At 38.1% G+C, this 19,156-nt stretch overlaps 1 protein-coding gene across 1 annotated transcript; it reads left to right on the top strand.

The window, feature by feature from the left end:
- Positions 1-5,396: 5,396 nt before the first annotated feature.
- Positions 5,397-18,919, top strand: PCDH9 (protocadherin 9). Its single transcript, XM_049647046.1, has 2 exons — positions 5,397-5,963; positions 7,171-18,919. The coding sequence occupies exon 2, from the start codon at positions 7,306-7,308 to the stop codon at positions 10,402-10,404; it is 3,099 nt and encodes a 1,032-aa protein (XP_049503003.1). The 5' UTR covers positions 5,397-5,963; positions 7,171-7,305; the 3' UTR covers positions 10,405-18,919.
- The last annotated feature ends 237 nt before the right edge of the window (positions 18,920-19,156 follow it).

The raw sequence follows: 19,156 nt of genomic DNA, 5'->3' as shown, positions 1-19,156 counted from the left end.
TCCATGTAATGTGTCTCGTAACATACTATTTTTAAAAATAAATCACTTATGTGTCCTGGTTTGCTTTAAAGCAGATCAACCCCATTCTATAAAGTCAAGAAGTTTCTTTGATGCTCTTTTAATCCTTTCTGAAAATTCACCAATCTTATAGCTGGAGCACAGTAAATTCATAGGCATTGGATTGAAAAGATGATGTGCATTTTAGAACCTTTTAAGGAGTGTATTAGTATACACTGCAGAATCAGTTTTTCATTTAAGAAAAAAATTAAAGAATTGTATGTATACACACAACTTTTGTCAGCAGAGTGGTATTGACTTAAGTCCCAGTCAAAGCATACCAGTATCTTTTAAAGGCTGAGCAATCCTTATATCCATCACTTGGGTCTTACCAGTGATACGGAGTTAAGCCAGAGCTACAGGAGTCAATGGAATATGCATCATCTCCCTGACTCATCCTAATTGAATTAGAGGGGACTGTGGGTTGAATTTGGTTCCTGAGAGGAGATTATAAGAGAAAAATGAGCCTTATTCATTCTGCCCTATATTAAGTCTATTTATGTGCACATTATGTAACAAATTGGGCTCCTAGAAGAGTATCATGTGAGTTTGTCTTAAAACACACACACACACACACACACACACACACACACACACAAACAGGAAAGATTTATAAGCAGGAAGTTGTGTGTGTGTGTCGGGGGCGGGGAGGATATAGAATGAGTTACCAGAATGATGTTTCAAGTAACATGAAGTTTTGTTTTCAACAACATACTCTTATTGATAAAGTACTGAAAAAATAAAAAACTTGTTCTATATTTTAACTTGAGAAAGTCCTAATATCTAAGAAAATCATTTTCCCAATTATCCTTGGGCAAATACTGTTGTGTTTGAACCAGGTTTTTGTCTCGAACATTTTCCTATCTCTATTTTTCAGTGTAAATACAGGTGCTTCCAAACGTGCATGCTATTTTTGCATCTTTGGACATTTATATAAATATGAATTGTGAATAGATCATACCTGATATTCTAATCTAACAGTTTTTGCCCATAAAAACTGGAAAATAGAAATATACACAGGAAATAAAGTTTTGTATGTTATATTTTACTTGAAATTCCATGACTTAAAGTGATCAAATTAAAAAACATGTATTCTCTTTACTAGCTTAAAACCACTTTTTCATGTTTTCCTGAGTGATTACCTGAGCCCCACCTATGAGAGGGGAAAGGCTTTGTTATGAAAGCTATGTCTCGATATGACCTTACGTCTTAAAAAACCAATAACGAAACTTGAAAATTCAATATTTTCTTTATATAGTAGTCATGATAACATAGAGGCACTGGAAAATGTCAGTTAATATTGTAATAACTGTTAGAGCTACAAACCTGACATCTATAATCGTTGTCAGTCATAAAAATATAGCAAATTGGGATAAATTTAGTTCAGTCATTCAAACAGAATGAAGCTTCTTGTCACCTGCTTTCCTTTGTGATTTGATTACCTTGAGCTAGGTTTTCGTTAAAGAAAAAAAAAAGTATTCAAAGAAAAAGCTAATAGTGAAGCAACAGAATTATTTAAGAAGCTTACTACACTTAACCAGTTTGCACAGGCTTAAAAGGTGTTAATTTTCTTTTTGTGGTTTTAGAATTCTGCATTGTCATTTTCTAAACAGTGATAATACAAATAACCCTTAGTATTCTTCACACAATTCTCCCCCAGAAGTAGGGTACAATAGTCTAGCATCTTTTGTGAAGTGGGGACAATAATACCTGCTGTGAGGTAAGACCCCCTGTGATTGATTGATTAATGTGTGTCAGACACAATAAGACATCTAGATTAAAGGAACTTTAGAAATATAGGGCATGGAAATATTTTTTAATTTTTAACTTTGATTACAATATAGAACTAGTATATTAGAGTCGAAAATTTTAGTTCTGAAATCCTTGAGTTCATTTGATCATTCCAAGTACCACAGTCTGTTTCTTGTATAAATTGTTTCTTAAAGAAGCCTTTACAATTGATATGAAATGTAATTTTAAAATGCTGAGTGATAACTAGAAAATCAGATGAAAATCCAATTAAACTTCATAATTTAAGTTATTAAGTGCCATTACATGGAAACTATGGTTTAATATATATAAACAGAGCAACATTAAAATTTCAGAATATAATAATTTCAACCTGACATCTGTTTCAACATAAGTCTGTAATAGCATTTTAGTTTTCAGTTAGCTGGCTGAAGGTGACTTAGCTTTGTAAGTGTCCCATGACTTACATAATGCAGAGAGAACACTAAGGCAATTTTAATATAGCCCAGATGACATAATTCCTAAAGTACTAATCAGGTACAACACAGGTGAGAATATCGTGATTCCTGGCTCTACAACACATGCACTAACAAAGATGAATAATGGTTAAAAGAGATCTAATTGGAAGTCTAGAATACATCTTGGAAGATCTGTATTGGAAGTCATAATTGGAAATCTAATATTTTATTCAATTCACTAAGGAAAAACAATTAAAATGCAGTAAAAAAAAACACAATATATTCCCCTACGAAAACTAAAATTACTATTTCCCAAGTTCATAATTCTGTTGACACAACTTTCAAAAAGTAGAGATGAATTGTGAGCAGCTCTCATTATGCACATGTTTTACATAGTGTTTTGGTCAGAAGCCTCAAGTTATTTTTTCCCAGGGATATTCATGAGATCTCTAATCGTAGTTCTCATTCTATAGTTTATAAGTTGGAATATAATAGGGTAACAATAAGCTTCAACTGTTCTGGCTTTAAGAGCTAAAACTGGTATGGTTAAAGAATCTCAGTGATTTAGATATGCTAAATAAACACAAAATAGAATGCACTGAAGTCAGCTCTATTTCTGAGTTCAATTTCCTTTGCAAAGAATCTAAATGTATTTCTTTTTGGGGGCTTTGACCTGTGGTTTCCATTAATTGAAGTCTCATGGTTGTAAATTTAGTCATGTGATAATTTTTTTTTCTCTTCCTAACCTTCATCTGTGTTCTAAGATTTCGTCTATTGAGTATAAGATAATGGGTTCTGACTACAAGTCAAGCTATTCTTTAGCAAACAGAAACAATTACGCTTGGTAATAAGGTTAAATAATTATTGCTAAGCTATGTGTTGCGATTACAACAGAACTTTGAAATGACTACAGTATGATTAGAATAAGAAGGTGAGATAGCACGATGCTTATGAAATGAACTGGAAAGTGCCTGTGCTGCTGTGTTTATTGTAAATGTATCAGGATGATGGTTCATTTATTTTAAACTAGTTCAGAGCATAAAATAGGTGACAGTTGGAACAATGCACTAGCTTTAACTGTAGATTTTGTGAATGGCAAAATAATCATCAGTAGTAAAATAAAAGAATTCCTGTAATTCACATTGTATCAGGTAATTTTTTTTTGACTTTTGTATACTTAAGCAGACCTTTTCATTCTGTATATTCTAATCCTACAAAATACTATCGTAAGAGTCATTAGGCTATTTAAAAACAATATCCACCTATTGCTTGCAAGAAACTGTTTTTCTATTTTATGTATAAGGGATCAATGTATTTTACAGTGGGCTTTTAGGTACTGCACTTTTATTGTGAATATTCGCCAGAGGAAAAGTTTGAATAAAAAGGAGCTTATATTTTCACAGATGAGGGGAAATTGTAATGCCAAATGAGTTGGTTAAATAATGGAATTATTTATACAATATCTAAGATTGGTAGGCTTAATGATTTCCTTTTTTACTTTTAAATATCTAAAAATAAGTTGTTCTTATTGGAAAAAAAACAACAACCAAAACATTGTACTGAAACAAAAGGAACATGCCATCATAGTGCTTAACTGTAGAGTCTTTAGTGCTTCTACAGCCCAGTACAGAATGAGGAACACGGAGGTTTAAGACAAATACTCTTTATCCTCTAAGTTAGAACAAGTTATTCAATCACGCATTAAGACTTTGTCAGACAACTTTTACAGGTCATTCAAAAATATTTTTTTTGTGTGTTGTTCCAAGTGAACTGTTATTAATGCCTCAAACTTAGGTATCTGGCGTTGTGGGTAGAGTCCCTTACAGAAATCTTCGTGGTTTGCTAATTTTAAAAGATCAATCGAAAACAGTGCTTCGGGGGCTAATATTTAGGGAATAAGGCTGATCCTTTCCGGAGTCATTCCGTTTAGCTCTTGTATGAAAAGGAGAAACCTGTGAGGATTTGGTACAGAACTGGAGTCAGAAATGCACAGGGAGAGACAAGTACACATGTAAAGTTGCAATCAGAAGTGCAAAAGGAAAGGAAATGTTCTACAGCTTGGGGAACAGCTGGACGGGACTCCTTCCAGCCTCTCACAAGCAAAGTTTGCAGTTAGGTGAGATGGATGCAGGTTTTGCTGCAGCAGCGCGACCTGACGAGCTCGGGTTCCTAGGTTTCTGGACACCGCGGGAGTCGAAGTGCAAGGACAGCTAAGATAGGTCGCTGTGGCCCACGCTGTTCTCCGAGACGAGACTTTGCACCGCACGCCAGACAGGCCTGGGGCTGATCAAGGGCGTCCCAGAAGCTGCCACTTTCCCTTTCCCCAGGCATCTTCCATCACCCTGCTTCTAGAAAGTGCGCAAATTAATTTTCTTTCCGGTCCTGGTTGAGATTCAAATATCCTGTTCCGACCTTTCGCTATCCGCCCTCTCTGCCCTTCTTGCCAATGTTCCTGCCAGCAAAAGCCTCTAGTTGCAGCACCGGGCTTGTTGTCTGTTTAACGCTCTCCGGAGATCCGTTGGCCCGTGCTTCCTCCTGAGGGGTGACAGCGCATATCGTGTCTCATACCCCGGTTTGACTATTCCCTCCCTTCGCATTCTGGCCCCTCCATTTAGTAAAGACAAGTGCGAAATGTGCTCCCGGAGATGAGCCGTCTCTGCACCCCGCCCCCCCCCATCCGCCCATCGCGGTGCGGGAGGCTCCCCGGATCCTTGCCTGCACTGCCCGCCTGCCTCCCGCGCCGCCCCGGCTCGTCCCACCACCGGTGCTCCGCGGTTCTCTGCCCCTCGCCGCACAGAGCATACCGAAGGGCGGCTCACGCTGCGAGAGCTGCCTCCGCGCCGGCCTGGGGAGCAGCGGCACTTCCCTCCGGGCCGAACCCTGCTGGGCATGCTCAGTGCGCCTCCTGGAGCCCGGCTCTCCCGGGGCCAGGATCAGTTCTCCGGGTTTTCGCGGCTGCCGAGGGGGCGCTGAGGAGGGGAGGCTGGGAGACAGTCAGCGCCTTGTTCCTCGCCCCCTCCCTCGTGCCTGGCTGCAGCCGCCCGCACCGCAAGATGCGGGCCAATCAGGGGCCGGAGGCGGGGCTCTGGCAGTCACGCCCTCCCTCTGGGCTTATTGAGAGTTATATCAAGAAATTCAGTTCAGAGAGGAGAGAGGAGAGGGAGAAGGAGAGAGGGGCAGAGGAGAAGGGAGAGAGGGAGAGCATGCAAGACAGGAAGGAGCACCTTAGAGTCTCTGAAGCACGAAAGAGATAACCGATTAGGAATTTTTCGGGCAACTGTCATCCCGGAGAGCAGCCAGAGAATCACCATCACCCCAACTCTGACGTTTCCTACCAGAAGTTAGACTTAAGCAGTATTGACATCGGAGGGAAATGGTATGCCTGATGCTGTGGAAAATACCCCTGAGCTGAAGAAGTGCAACTGGATGTTGTGTGTGTGTTAAATACCAGAAGAGCCCAGACCCCGTGGTAATAGAGACGAAAATGTGAAGAGAATGACTAACGACAAATCTGTGAATTTGTTCTCTGGAGTTGCTAATTTGCCAGCCCGAAGCAACACAATTCACAAGGAGGAAACGTTTTGCTGCTTCTGATTTCTCCCCAAACTGGTGCTACCAGATGCACGGCTTTCTATGTGTTGGAACAAATCATTCCTAACTGCAGCATACCGGGAAAGGGGAAAGGTTGAGGCAACTAACGTAAGTGTAAAGTTTCGCATGCACAATTGTAAATTTTGTGTTTAGATATGTCCTCAGTGTGGACGAGGGATGTTTGTAATTGGGTAGACGGTTGGGGCAGAGCTCACCTACTAGGCTGTATCTGCATCCCTACCTGCATCACTCTGCTGGAACTAATCGCGGGCATCAGCTACCGTACAGCCTAATGCAGATAAGATTAGAGCCTGGGAACTGACCAGTTCTACTCAAGTAGGTAGCTGCCTGGAGCCTTGCACCCATTTAAATTGCAGTTAGGGGAGCATCTAAGCAGAAGCCTTTTTACCTGCGTTACTGGGTTGCAGTATTTATGTGTGGCAGATGTTACTCATATTATAACCAGGGATCAGGGTTAAGAAACTGCATTTTTTCCTCTTTTATGTTCAGTAGAAAATATTGTGCTGTTACATGGAAATGTTAGCTGCGTTTTACTTCCATCTCCACACTCTCTTCCACATCTAGGATGAGGAATCTTGTATTATACATTTTTAAAAGTTTTAGTGTGTTTCTTAATCCAAATGGGGATAATTTGGCAATATGGAGAAATGAGAGCAAGGTCTGGGTAGGAAATTTGAAGTGTTGGTATCGTGCTCTTAAGCAATGAGGCTGTGTAGTGGCCGGTGACTATTGCTTCTGATGCTGCAGCAGCATGTCCGGGTGCTTGTTTCCCAGTAAGATTGTATTAGAAGGCAGTTGAGGAACTGGGAGGAAAGAAGAGATAGTCTTTTTAGAGGAAAGAGGTGACTCAGTGTAGCAGAGAAGAAAACATCACATTTGACATGTGACAAAGCAATTAGCAGGAACCATAGCTAAATACTTGGTGTTTTTCACTTGCACCTAAAAAAACTAAGGGAGGTGGGTTAGAAGCCAGGAGGCGGGTAAGACAGGGGGAGGGGAAGAGGAGAACAAGAATGCATGTTTTGAATTAAACAGTGTCCTGAAAAACAGTGTGGGTGAATTCAGGTAAAAATAGCAGCTGTCCTTAATTCAAAAGTAGATTAATTTCATTTTCTCCTGCAAATGCAACAAGCAGTGGATATTTAGTGTTTTCATCCACAGAGTTAACTTGCAAACAGTGGCAGAGCAAACTGCCATGTTTACTAATGTGCAGTGGAAAATGTGTTGTGATATTTCATGACTGTGTGTTTTTGTTTACTGAAGAATAATATTGTCTATACGATTGTGTTGACAGTGGCTGTCTCCAAATAAGCGATGAGATGTAATGCATCCTCCAGTCCATGCACGCTTCCTCTTGCAATTCGTGCATCATTCCTCAGTGGAAACCTTTAAACCCTAAAATCCAGGAAAAGAAAATAAATACATTATCATGGACCTGAGGGATTTTTACCTGTTGGCTGCTCTGATTGCCTGTTTAAGGCTGGATTCCGCAATAGCTCAAGAACTTATTTACACTATTAGAGAGGAATTGCCTGAAAATGTGCCCATAGGAAACATACCAAAGGATCTGAACATTTCTCACATCAATGCTGCCACAGGGACCAGTGCCAGCCTTGTCTACAGACTGGTTTCTAAAGCTGGGGATGCCCCTTTGGTGAAAGTATCCAGTAGCACTGGGGAAATTTTCACAACCTCCAATAGAATAGACAGAGAAAAACTCTGTGCTGGAGCCTCTTATGCTGAGGAGAATGAGTGTTTCTTTGAACTTGAGGTAGTGATCCTCCCCAATGATTTTTTCAGGCTGATCAAAATAAAAATAATTGTCAAGGATACCAATGATAATGCCCCCATGTTTCCATCCCCTGTCATCAATATTTCCATTCCAGAAAACACTTTGATCAACAGCCGCTTTCCAATTCCATCAGCAACAGATCCTGACACAGGCTTCAATGGTGTACAGCATTATGAATTGTTAAATGGGCAGAGTGTTTTTGGACTGGATATCGTGGAAACTCCGGAGGGAGAGAAGTGGCCGCAATTGATTGTTCAGCAAAACTTGGACAGAGAACAGAAAGATACCTATGTGATGAAAATCAAAGTAGAGGATGGAGGCACTCCACAGAAATCCAGCACGGCCATACTGCAGGTCACAGTAAGTGATGTAAATGACAACAGGCCAGTGTTTAAAGAGGGTCAAGTGGAGGTGCATATTCCAGAGAATGCTCCTGTGGGCACCTCTGTAATTCAGCTCCATGCCACTGATGCAGATATAGGCAGTAATGCTGAAATCCGGTACATTTTTGGTGCCCAGGTCGCCCCTGCAACCAAAAGGCTCTTTGCTTTAAATAATACTACTGGGCTGATTACAGTTCAGAGGTCCCTAGATCGAGAGGAGACAGCCATTCACAAAGTGACAGTGCTGGCTAGTGATGGCAGCTCCACTCCTGCTCGAGCAACGGTTACCATCAATGTCACTGATGTAAATGATAACCCTCCTAACATAGACCTCAGGTACATTATAAGTCCCATCAATGGCACAGTGTATTTATCTGAGAAAGATCCTGTCAATACAAAGATTGCCCTAATTACAGTTTCAGATAAGGACACAGATGTGAATGGCAAAGTGATCTGTTTTATTGAAAGAGAGGTCCCATTTCATTTGAAGGCAGTATACGATAACCAATATTTGTTAGAGACCTCCTCTTTGTTGGACTATGAGGGCACCAAAGAATTCAGCTTTAAAATTGTTGCCTCTGATTCTGGGAAACCCAGTTTAAATCAGACTGCCCTGGTAAGGGTTAAGCTTGAGGACGAAAATGACAACCCACCAATTTTCAACCAGCCTGTAATTGAGCTGTCAGTTTCTGAAAACAACCGACGTGGGTTATACTTAACAACTATTAGTGCCACAGATGAAGACAGTGGGAAAAATGCGGACATTGTTTATCAGCTTGGACCGAATGCCTCCTTCTTTGATTTGGACCGAAAGACAGGAGTTTTGACAGCCTCCAGAGTCTTTGACAGAGAAGAACAGGAGCGGTTCATTTTTACAGTAACTGCCAGGGACAATGGAACCCCTCCCCTCCAAAGCCAAGCGGCCGTGATAGTTACTGTTCTGGATGAGAATGACAATAGCCCCAAGTTTACTCATAATCATTTTCAATTTTTTGTGTCTGAGAATCTGCCAAAGTATAGTACTGTGGGGGTAATCACAGTGACAGATGCAGATGCTGGAGAGAATAAAGCTGTGACTCTCTCCATTCTAAATGACAATGATAATTTTGTGCTGGATCCCTATTCTGGAGTCATAAAGTCAAATGTCTCATTTGATAGAGAGCAGCAGAGTTCCTACACTTTTGATGTCAAAGCCACTGATGGAGGACAACCACCTCGTTCCTCCACTGCAAAAGTAACTATCAATGTCATGGATGTCAATGACAATAGCCCAGTTGTCATTTCTCCACCTTCCAACACTTCTTTTAAGTTGGTACCCCTCTCAGCCATTCCTGGCTCTGTGGTAGCAGAAGTTTTTGCAGTGGATATCGACACTGGGATGAACGCCGAACTGAAGTATACAATTGTGAGTGGGAACAACAAAGGCTTGTTTCGGATCGATCCAGTAACAGGTAACATCACTCTGGAAGAGAAGCCAGCACCTACTGATGTGGGCTTGCACCGTTTGGTGGTCAATATAAGTGACCTGGGATACCCTAAGTCTTTGCACACACTCGTGCTTGTTTTTCTTTACGTTAATGACACCGCTGGGAATGCCTCCTATATCTATGACTTGATTCGCAGGACTATGGAGACCCCACTGGATAGGAACATAGGGGACAGTAGCCAACCCTATCAAAATGAGGACTATCTCACCATCATGATTGCCATCGTCGCAGGGGCCATGGTGGTCATAGTGGTGATCTTCGTCACTGTCCTGGTGCGATGTCGCCATGCATCGAGGTTCAAAGCAGCTCAGAGGAGCAAGCAAGGTGCTGAGTGGATGTCCCCAAACCAGGAGAACAAACAAAACAAGAAAAAGAAAAGGAAGAAAAGAAAGTCTCCCAAGAGCTCTCTTTTGAACTTTGTTACAATTGAAGAGTCCAAACCTGACGATGCAGTTCACGAACCTATCAATGGGACAATAAGTCTGCCCGCTGAGCTGGAGGAGCAAAGTATAGGAAGATTTGACTGGGGCCCAGCCCCTCCAACAACCTTCAAGCCTAACAGCCCTGACCTGGCCAAGCACTACAAATCTGCTTCTCCACAGCCTGCTTTTCATCTTAAACCAGACACTCCGGTTTCCGTGAAAAAGCATCATGTGATTCAGGAACTCCCTTTGGACAACACCTTTGTCGGGGGTTGTGACACCCTCTCCAAACGCTCTTCCACTAGTTCAGATCACTTCAGTGCCTCAGAGTGCAGTTCCCAAGGAGGCTTCAAGACAAAGGGCCCCTTACACACCAGACAGGTAAACGAGCACTTTTACTGGTCTATAAGTACTGCATACAAGTGCCCAGTCAACCAGTATTAACGTGCCAGTGTGTCTCTTGTTTTGGTCTAACTTTAGCTTAGTTACAAAGAGGGAAAAAAAAAACTTGACCCCTTTTTTTATTCCTCTGGGGCTCAGTCAAGAATTTTTAGAACAGCTTTGAAATTTCTGAGTTCTGAGAATTATTTAACTTCCCAGTTTCCTTCAAATGACAAAAGATGAAAAGAGGAAATAATTCCAAAATGTCCCAAGATAATGTTTGCTGAAGAAGAAAACCTGTCCTGTTATGCCAAATTCTGCTCCTGGGGTTTCCAAATTGACTGCTTCAAGATTTTCACGTTACCTTTTGATCTAAAAAGTCACCTTCAAATCCCAAGTTTTAAATGACGTTTGAAGGTGTCGCTATAATTATTTTGGAGCTGTGGTTGCTAAAGGGGTTAATTTTTTTTTAGTCTCTAAACAAGATAGTAGTTTATTAAATGTACATCAGCCGTGAAGCACATGATTGTTGATAGATTGCAACGAAGCCATATAGGAAGCCTTCTCTTTGATTTCAGATGATTTCATTGTAATATAGTACATTGGGTATTGAATAGAAGGTTGGCAAATTGTCCGTAATGGCCAAAGTACTCTTTCAAGAAAAAAAAAAAAATAGAAGGAATGCTTTCTCCCTGATATAACCAATTTATACAGAAAAGAATGAATCCATTGTAAATATTCTCCCATCTTAGTAATGCATAAGTGATCTGTCATAACTCATTTTAAACTGTGAAATATGCCATATGAAGAGGGATTAAGAGGCTGAGAAACTCATATTTCAACCAAATCCAGAATTAGTTTTTCTTAGGTCTAATAATTCCTTGTTAATAAAGATTTAAATGCAGTGCTGTCTAATTTATTTCACTGGTGCTTGTCTATTGCCATGAAATTTGAGTGTCAGTAATAGCCTGTAGATGGCACTAGGGTATCATGTCGCTTGTGCTGGCCAGGCGCCCATCCCGCAGTAGCAAGGAAAGGGGGGAGGGAAGGATCAAGCTGGTACTACAGCCAAAGATACCTTTTATTTAATGATAGTTGCTCTGGAGCAACTAGCATTTCAATTCATTTGGTTGCGCTTTTGTGATTAGCTCTCACCACACCAACTTTCTAGGATTTCGTAATCTGAGTTCTACCCTTGTTGGTACTGAGTCCCCCTGTGGTGATGGCCCATCTGAATTTGTTCAAAATAAGGAACATATAGATTTCAGAAAATCAAGGAAAGCAAAAATAAATTTGCAGGACAGTATTGACAATTGTTGATCAGTGTGTGAAAACTCAAGAGTTTTTCCTTTTTTTATGCGGGACGTGGGGTGAGATAGAATGTTTTATTGAAACTCTATTTCCCTCTTACCATCTAGTGTTTATTGCTCTGGAATGACTTTAAGGTTTTGTGGTAATAAGATATTCATAAAAGTAATTTTGACAGTGAATCACATAGATATTCCCAGAACAGTAAGCATAATGTCTATCTGTGATTATTCAACTAAAATCTCTACTTCTTAATGTAAAAGATTAGATATCTAGAGCATTTTAAAAGTACATATACTTAAAGCTTGAAGGCACAGAATGAGAGGAATTAAAATAAGTCCGTGTCAGAATTCTAGAGGAGCATATGAAGTTATCTGATAGAAGTTGAAGTTGGGAAGACTTATTTTTATGTTAACTTCATCAGCTTTTTAAGAGAGGTTGTTTTAAAATGTAGAAGATTTCTGAGCTTAGTAAAGGTTTGTGAAAGTTGGTAAATAAGATAGTTAATCATGCTAAGTAATTTTTGAAACTAATGGACTTAATGGATTTAATGGACTTAAATATGAAGGTACTATTAATGAAAAGAAAGAAAACGGCTTTTTTATTTACTTTTTAGGTGAAGGTCACTCACAATATGCTGATATTTTATGATTTGCATACTCTCTTGAAAAAAGCAAGCATGATTTGAACTTTTCATACAAAATCTGAAATTTGTTTTCCAAAGAAACATTCTGATATTCTTCCAACATCATCTTTCTTTTCATGTAAATGTGGTGTGGATTAGCATTGACGCACGGGCCCACTTTTTCTGACTTCTCCACAAAACTTGAAACTCTATGTAGTACAGTGACATAAATGTTAAGTGCATTTCAGCAAATTATGGAAAAGATATTTTGTTTAGGCTTAGTCATAAGAACATTTGTATGATGTAATCTTTAAAATAGGATGCTGACTAATTCTCTAACTGGAACTAAAGTGCATTTTAGACATTCCTTGAGACCATGTGTTACTGTGCAGTTCTCATTGTAGTCATTTGGATGTTCAGACATAGCTGTAATTCACTATTATGCTGAAAAGCTATTGAAATGGCTTTGCTTATACCTTTTAGAAATTTTCACGCCGAGAAAGAAAAATTGCAGGGTTGGAGAAAAGGAATATTGGAAGTAAGGAGAAGTGTTGGTGATAGCAATATGTACAATTTTAGTGTGAGAGGCATATTTTCTATGAATGAAGAACATAAATTATATACGATCCTTTTAGGTTGTTTTTTTTTTTTTAACTGAACTACATGAGTGTTATCTGAAGAAGTTCTAGTTAAGCTAAAATAAAAGTTCTATTTTTAGCTCCTTCTCTTCAACTAGTTGCTTTTATACAGAATATGCTCCTGAAGCTACACAATTTTGAAAAAAGTAGGGTTTATCACAACAAAAGCTTTCAAAGGAATTTATAAACATATAATGTGTGAAGATTTTTAGTTGAGTGGGCACAGAGCGCTGTGAACAGGAATACCTTTTTCACTTAATGGTGCTAGTTGATGTGTGAGTAAAATGCAAGATTCTTGAGTAAAGGGCTACCAAATTTAAATATCATTCATTTGTGTTGTCGATACAATGAAAACATAATGTCTGACTCCTCTGCCATCAGGGCATAAGTTCCTATTTTGTCTTTCATTCCCCTGCTGTTTTGCCTTGTGTGACCCTGCAAAGAATGTTGGAAACCATATTCCTCATCCACTCGATTTCACTGAGCTTTCATTTTCCTTGAACATAACAAATCTGTCACTGGATTTTCCACAAATTATTTTGCATGAATTTTCAGAAGTACCCTTATCATTCACAGATTGGGTGGAATTTCCGGTTTTTAAGAAAAGCAAGAGCATGTCTTGATATTTATTTATAAATAAGCGAAGTTCACTGTTATAGGTTTAAGAGGATGGCAAGATAATCAATTCCAGTAGGGCTTACAGTGATAAAGCTCATTGGTGTATTTTTCTAAAAGGAAAATATATTCTTAGTGGATGTGATTTTTAAAATGTGATATTAAGTTCTCAAACTTTAAGGTGTCTCAGAATGATCCGGAGGGTTTCTTAAAACATGGACCCCACTCCCAGATGTTCTGATTCAGTACCATTGGGGTCAAGCCTGAAAGTTTCCATTGCTGACAAGATCGTAGTCATGTTGATGCTGTTAGTCCAGAGACCATACTTTGAGAACCACTGCCTCAGCATATTGGAATAAGAAACGTCAGGTCTTTTCCCTTTCAGATTATCATTTCCAGAGTACCTGTTTGTACACAGCCCAGCTCTCACTCAGCTCACTTATTGACAGCCTTTTTATTGTGGCTGGAGGGGCTTTACAGTAAGCTGTTTATTGCTATTTCCCAACCTGGTTGACAGCACTTGGGGAATTAATTTTCTTGGCCCCAGTGTGCTTTTTGTGGGGGTATAAATGAAAATGTAAAAAAAAAAAAAAAAAAAAAAAAAAAGTGACCTATTTACATTTGACAACTTCTTCCAGTAATAAAACAATCTGTGAGAGTTGCATTACAGTCTGGTTCTGGGTAAACAGTCATGTTTAATTTTCTAAATGAAATGCTTATTTTAGAGTTTAAGTATCCTGACTTCAACTGTTCACAATCGAGAGTATTTGCTCATATGTATATCTGTGTATGTATTGAAGAAATTAAACATTGAAAATGTGTGTGCATGCTATACTCAAGTGTATACATGTACTTTTACTACAGAAAGGGAATTGCTTCTATTCCCAGTCATTTAGAGATACCATACTACATTTATGATTATTTTTCATTTTTGAATAATCCCACTACAACCACTGAAGTGCTGTGTCACGTAAAATGCAGAAGACAGTCATAGAATTGCTATTTAGAACAGTGGGAAAATGCAAGTGAAAGAAGTGAAGGCAGCAAATCTGAACTAATGTGAGGCTACTAAAAAAATGTGACGATACTTGAAACAAATGTTGCAGTATATCGTGACAGTTGAACACAGGTGGTATGTGGAGAAAAATTGCTCCCCAAGATGCAGAGTATATTTACAATGTTATCAGTTGCAATTTTTATTTCCACTCCTTCCCTTTGGCCAAGTGCCCTATAATCAAGAAGTCAGTTGTGAGGTAAAGGAAACCCAGACCCCTTGGATTGATTTAGGAATTTGAAATGAGAATGGGCCATCTATTCAAACTGGCTACCTTTCCTCTTGGATTTGTGATACAAATACTTGATTTTTTTTTCAACTTGATACAGCTAAGCTATAAAATTCAAGGTACATTTTAGCATTCATTGCTAATAACCTTGAGGAGAGTAAAAATAAAAGTTGCCACTGTATTAAGCATAGATGTGTCTTCTGATTACTGAATACGTGTTAACGTAGAGAAAACAATTTCAGTAGTTAAAAGACTATCTCCTAAATTTTACGATTATTTCTATATATAGAAACACTCTAAACTGATGTTCCCTTAGTTTCAAGTGAGTCATCCTTACGGTGTTACAGAAGAGGCTTTAATATCACTAAAATTACCTTGCAAGTATTGTACTGGTAAGAATACGTGATATTCTTTGAGTATATGTATAGTCTTATTAAATATCTCAAGCTATAATGTATCTTCTCATAATAGCTCAAATTAAAATATACATGAAATAGTAAAATAGAATTTAGATTTAATGAAAAACCTCAAATCTAAAACCACATTTCCTCATAACCAATTGTGAATTAGTCTGACTCTTGAACTTTCATTTTTATGTTGACTGACATATGTGAGATGTGCATAAACTATACCCAAAATATTAGAAATGGTCTCTTAATGAATTATTTTTCATATCGCATTATTTTCTGTGACAGTACTGAGGTATGAAAGTGAGACCTGTAAATTATTTTCTCAGAAGCATTGTTTCCACAATTTTATTTTATTGTTCAGATTGTTTTGGTTTCTAATTTTTTTTTGGGGGGGGGGGGTAGGTGGGAATGCAGAAATAGTCCAAATGCTAACTAACACTCACAGATGCCATGCTGGTCTAGCGGTACCAGACTGAGTGTTTATGGGCTCGAGGGCTATGTCAACTTTACTGCTCCTTTTTTAGCACTGTCTCAGTTTGACTTTGTCAGAGTTGAACTCTTAGCTTGCGTATTATTTCAGGCAAAAAAGAAAGTGAGTTTAGTGAATTGTTTACCACTTTCACTTAAAATCCCTGCAGTAAGCGTTCTCTGAATTTAGTGTGATGTTTTCTTGAAGGAGACCCTTTATTCAAACTAGTCTCCTGCTAATATTAACAAGTTAGTTAATATCTTATATAGTCAAGGTAGTTGGAAACTAAGAATTATTTAAAAATACACGGGTTTTTAAATTTTGGCTTTCTTGACAGCTGATTTTATGTTTAATAGATTTTCCAGAATTCTACATACCAGGGCCCTAAAATTTGTCATTTTAAAAAAAAATATGACTAATCACAGGTCAGATATTAGTGAGAATTTGGGAATGCCAGGCAGCAGGGGGCTTGCTCTAAAGTTTTCAATATCTGGAAGCATAGGAGTTCAATAACTAATAATGCTAATGTGGTACATCCTTTGTATTAGTTAGGACTCCCTGAATCTGCATCAGATCAGGGAAAAAAAATCCAAATGTTGTAGAAATAAGATTTCTCATGTACATTAAGAGATAGGCTGTGCTGTTTAGGATTTCATCAGTTATTTCAGATAGCTGTTAAATCTGTCAAACATTTCATTTGGAAAGGAACACATGCTTTTTACCTTTGTTTGATACAAACCTATTGGGCTGTCAGTCATCAGAAACATAGAACAAGAAAGACATATTACTATGATTGACATTTTGGTTTTGATTTATATTCTTTTTTCCCTAAGCCAAGATTCATTAAAATGGAAGTTCATTAAGTAAGTTAAACAACTACCCTTCCTTAATGGTAAAGGGTGATGGCAGGAATAAAGTGGGAAAACAACCCATATTTACTCTCTCACTCACATTTTGTCCTCTAGACAGTTTGTATCCTATAGATAAGAATAGTACTGGAATTAGTAGAAATTTCTGAGCCATAATATGATTTTAAGGCATTCAGAACTTGAAGTCATTGATTAGGGATAGGTTTTTCCATACTTCTCTGTTATTTACATTATTTAAATATTTCCCCAATTTTAACAGTCCAATCGATTACTGGTCCATCAGCACATATCACATTTAAAATGATGGACTTGGGACCATCTGTACAGTTGGGGGTGGTGAAGATATAAGCACAATTTGAGGGGCATATTTGATTAATTCCTTCTAGTCATGTTATACTCATTATTCCAGAATTTGTTAACAAGTGAACTTATCTTTTCTTAAAAGGATTCTATTACAGCCTCAGCATTCATTCATTTATATAGATTTTTAATTATGTGGGCTGCAAGGAGGTAGAAATTGGGTTGATTTTACCACGTTTGTATAATATATTTTAACATTCTTCCACAATTTGTCTTTCTATCTGGCCATCTCTGCATTTTAGTATTACCCTGCTTTGTTAATATCCACTCTCTGGCCTTTTTCAGTCTGTTAGCAGTTGATTAAGAAATACTCTAATCCCTTCCAGGATATTGAGAAACTAATGGATTGCAGAGTATTTGGGTCTTTAAGCTTCAATTGTAAATGGTATGAAGAATTGTCATTGAGCTGATATTTGCATATATCTCTCCCAGTGCTAGTTACTTTGCCTCCTTTTTGTCCTCGTAATCTTCAGCTTTCATTCTAAGGATATTTATTTTGGTCGGAAATAAGCACGCCAGTGATAAAAATTTGGGATTCACCTCCAAATGAATGCCATCACAGACAGGGAAATTCTGGCACATTTTGCATAGATCTGTATGAACACAGTGAACCCTTCATAAGCTCTTAGATTGCAGGAAATCGGTACTGAAAATTAAGTGGGGTTTTAAAGATTTGCAAAGTAGAGAGCTTTGTATAATGCTGGTATTGCAGGTGCCTATTAAATATGAAGTAAAGGCTTTGTAATACAACCAGCTAACACATTTCCCTCCACATTAGAGTGATTTATAGCCTAGAGAATTAGTCTTATCTATTTTTTCCAAAAGCAGAAACATTGGATGTGTCTGAAAGAATAAAAATCTCAAAAACATGCCTTGGAATAGACAGATTTACTTTTTGATGAATCTAGTTATTCCAAGTGGACAGTGCAGGCCTGCTCACACTTACCTTTGGTACCTCCGATGCCCGTGATATGGCTTTCAACTCTTCCTGAGAAGAAACTCTCAATTGTGTGTGTCGACTCTCCTCCAAAAGTAAATCAGATGAAAACCCTAGGTATCCATAAAACCATAGCATTACCATAATGAAGAGGGCTGGCTACTAAGTGAGTGCTTTGATCCTCATAGGAATTGATATTGAATCATTTCTCAAGCTATATTTTTAGAATTCATCCTTGCTCCATTTGTAAATAGTGTGTGTGTGTGTGTAGCACAGCATCTCATTCCAGACATACGTGTATTTCAATATGTTTACCTCATGACAGTGTTCAGTAAAATGCCTCGCAGTTCTTCAATACTTCACATGTTTGGCCCTGTTAGATATAAATCAGTGGAAAGAGCCATGTATATTTTTAAATGATTTTAGAAATCCTATATTTTTACCTACTAGAAAGAGCATATAATCCACGTGCAGTACACAGTAGGTATGGTGGACTTGCTGAGAATCTTCATAGATGATTGATTTTTAAAACAAAACTGTTTTTGTGCAAGACAATAGCAACCGCAATTCAGTGAATGAGGTTTTTAAAATTTTTTTCCTCTTTAAACAAACCTCAATATGGAGAAGAATGGAGACACAGAAGGATATATAAAATGAAACCCTTTCTTTTATAGGAAGAAAATGTCTTCTGCTGACAGTAGTTCCATAGTAGATCTTTTCTTTGAGGAAAAAAAAAAAACAGTGCTTTTTTGGATTCGGAGGATACAACCAATCTGTGCCTCTGTGTGATAGCAGCTGCACGCTGAGGACTTTCAAATACACAGCTACACAGGATTCTGCAGGAAACTTTTTGTAGAAGGTGCAAGTGACAAATGGAGACAAAATGGAGTGAGTTCTGAGTTGTGAGTTGATGCCCTCCTGTGTCATATATTCATGTCATTGAACCAATTTTCACATTGGAAACCTAGAATCACAATAGCCTTACCTCTGTTTGTCAGCTGTAAACACACCTGCACTGGCAACTTTTCTTTCCTCCATTTCTTATCATTCACTAGGTGGATTATATTCATTTATGTTACTTAATATACGTCTGCTTTCTTAAATTTCTTAATAGATTTTAAAATACACAGATAAGTTTCTTGATATATATATATATACATACATATATGTATGTACATATATACATATATATGTATACATATATATGTATATATGTATATATGTACATCCATATATATGTACATATATATGTATATATACATACATCCATATATATGTATATATACACATATATACACATA

Source organism: Panthera uncia, assembly GCF_023721935.1.
Source record: "Panthera uncia isolate 11264 chromosome A1 unlocalized genomic scaffold, Puncia_PCG_1.0 HiC_scaffold_16, whole genome shotgun sequence".
NCBI lineage: Eukaryota > Metazoa > Chordata > Mammalia > Carnivora > Felidae > Panthera > Panthera uncia.
The sequence above is the reverse complement of the archived record's forward strand: the minus strand, read 5'-3'. Positions and strand labels throughout refer to the sequence as shown.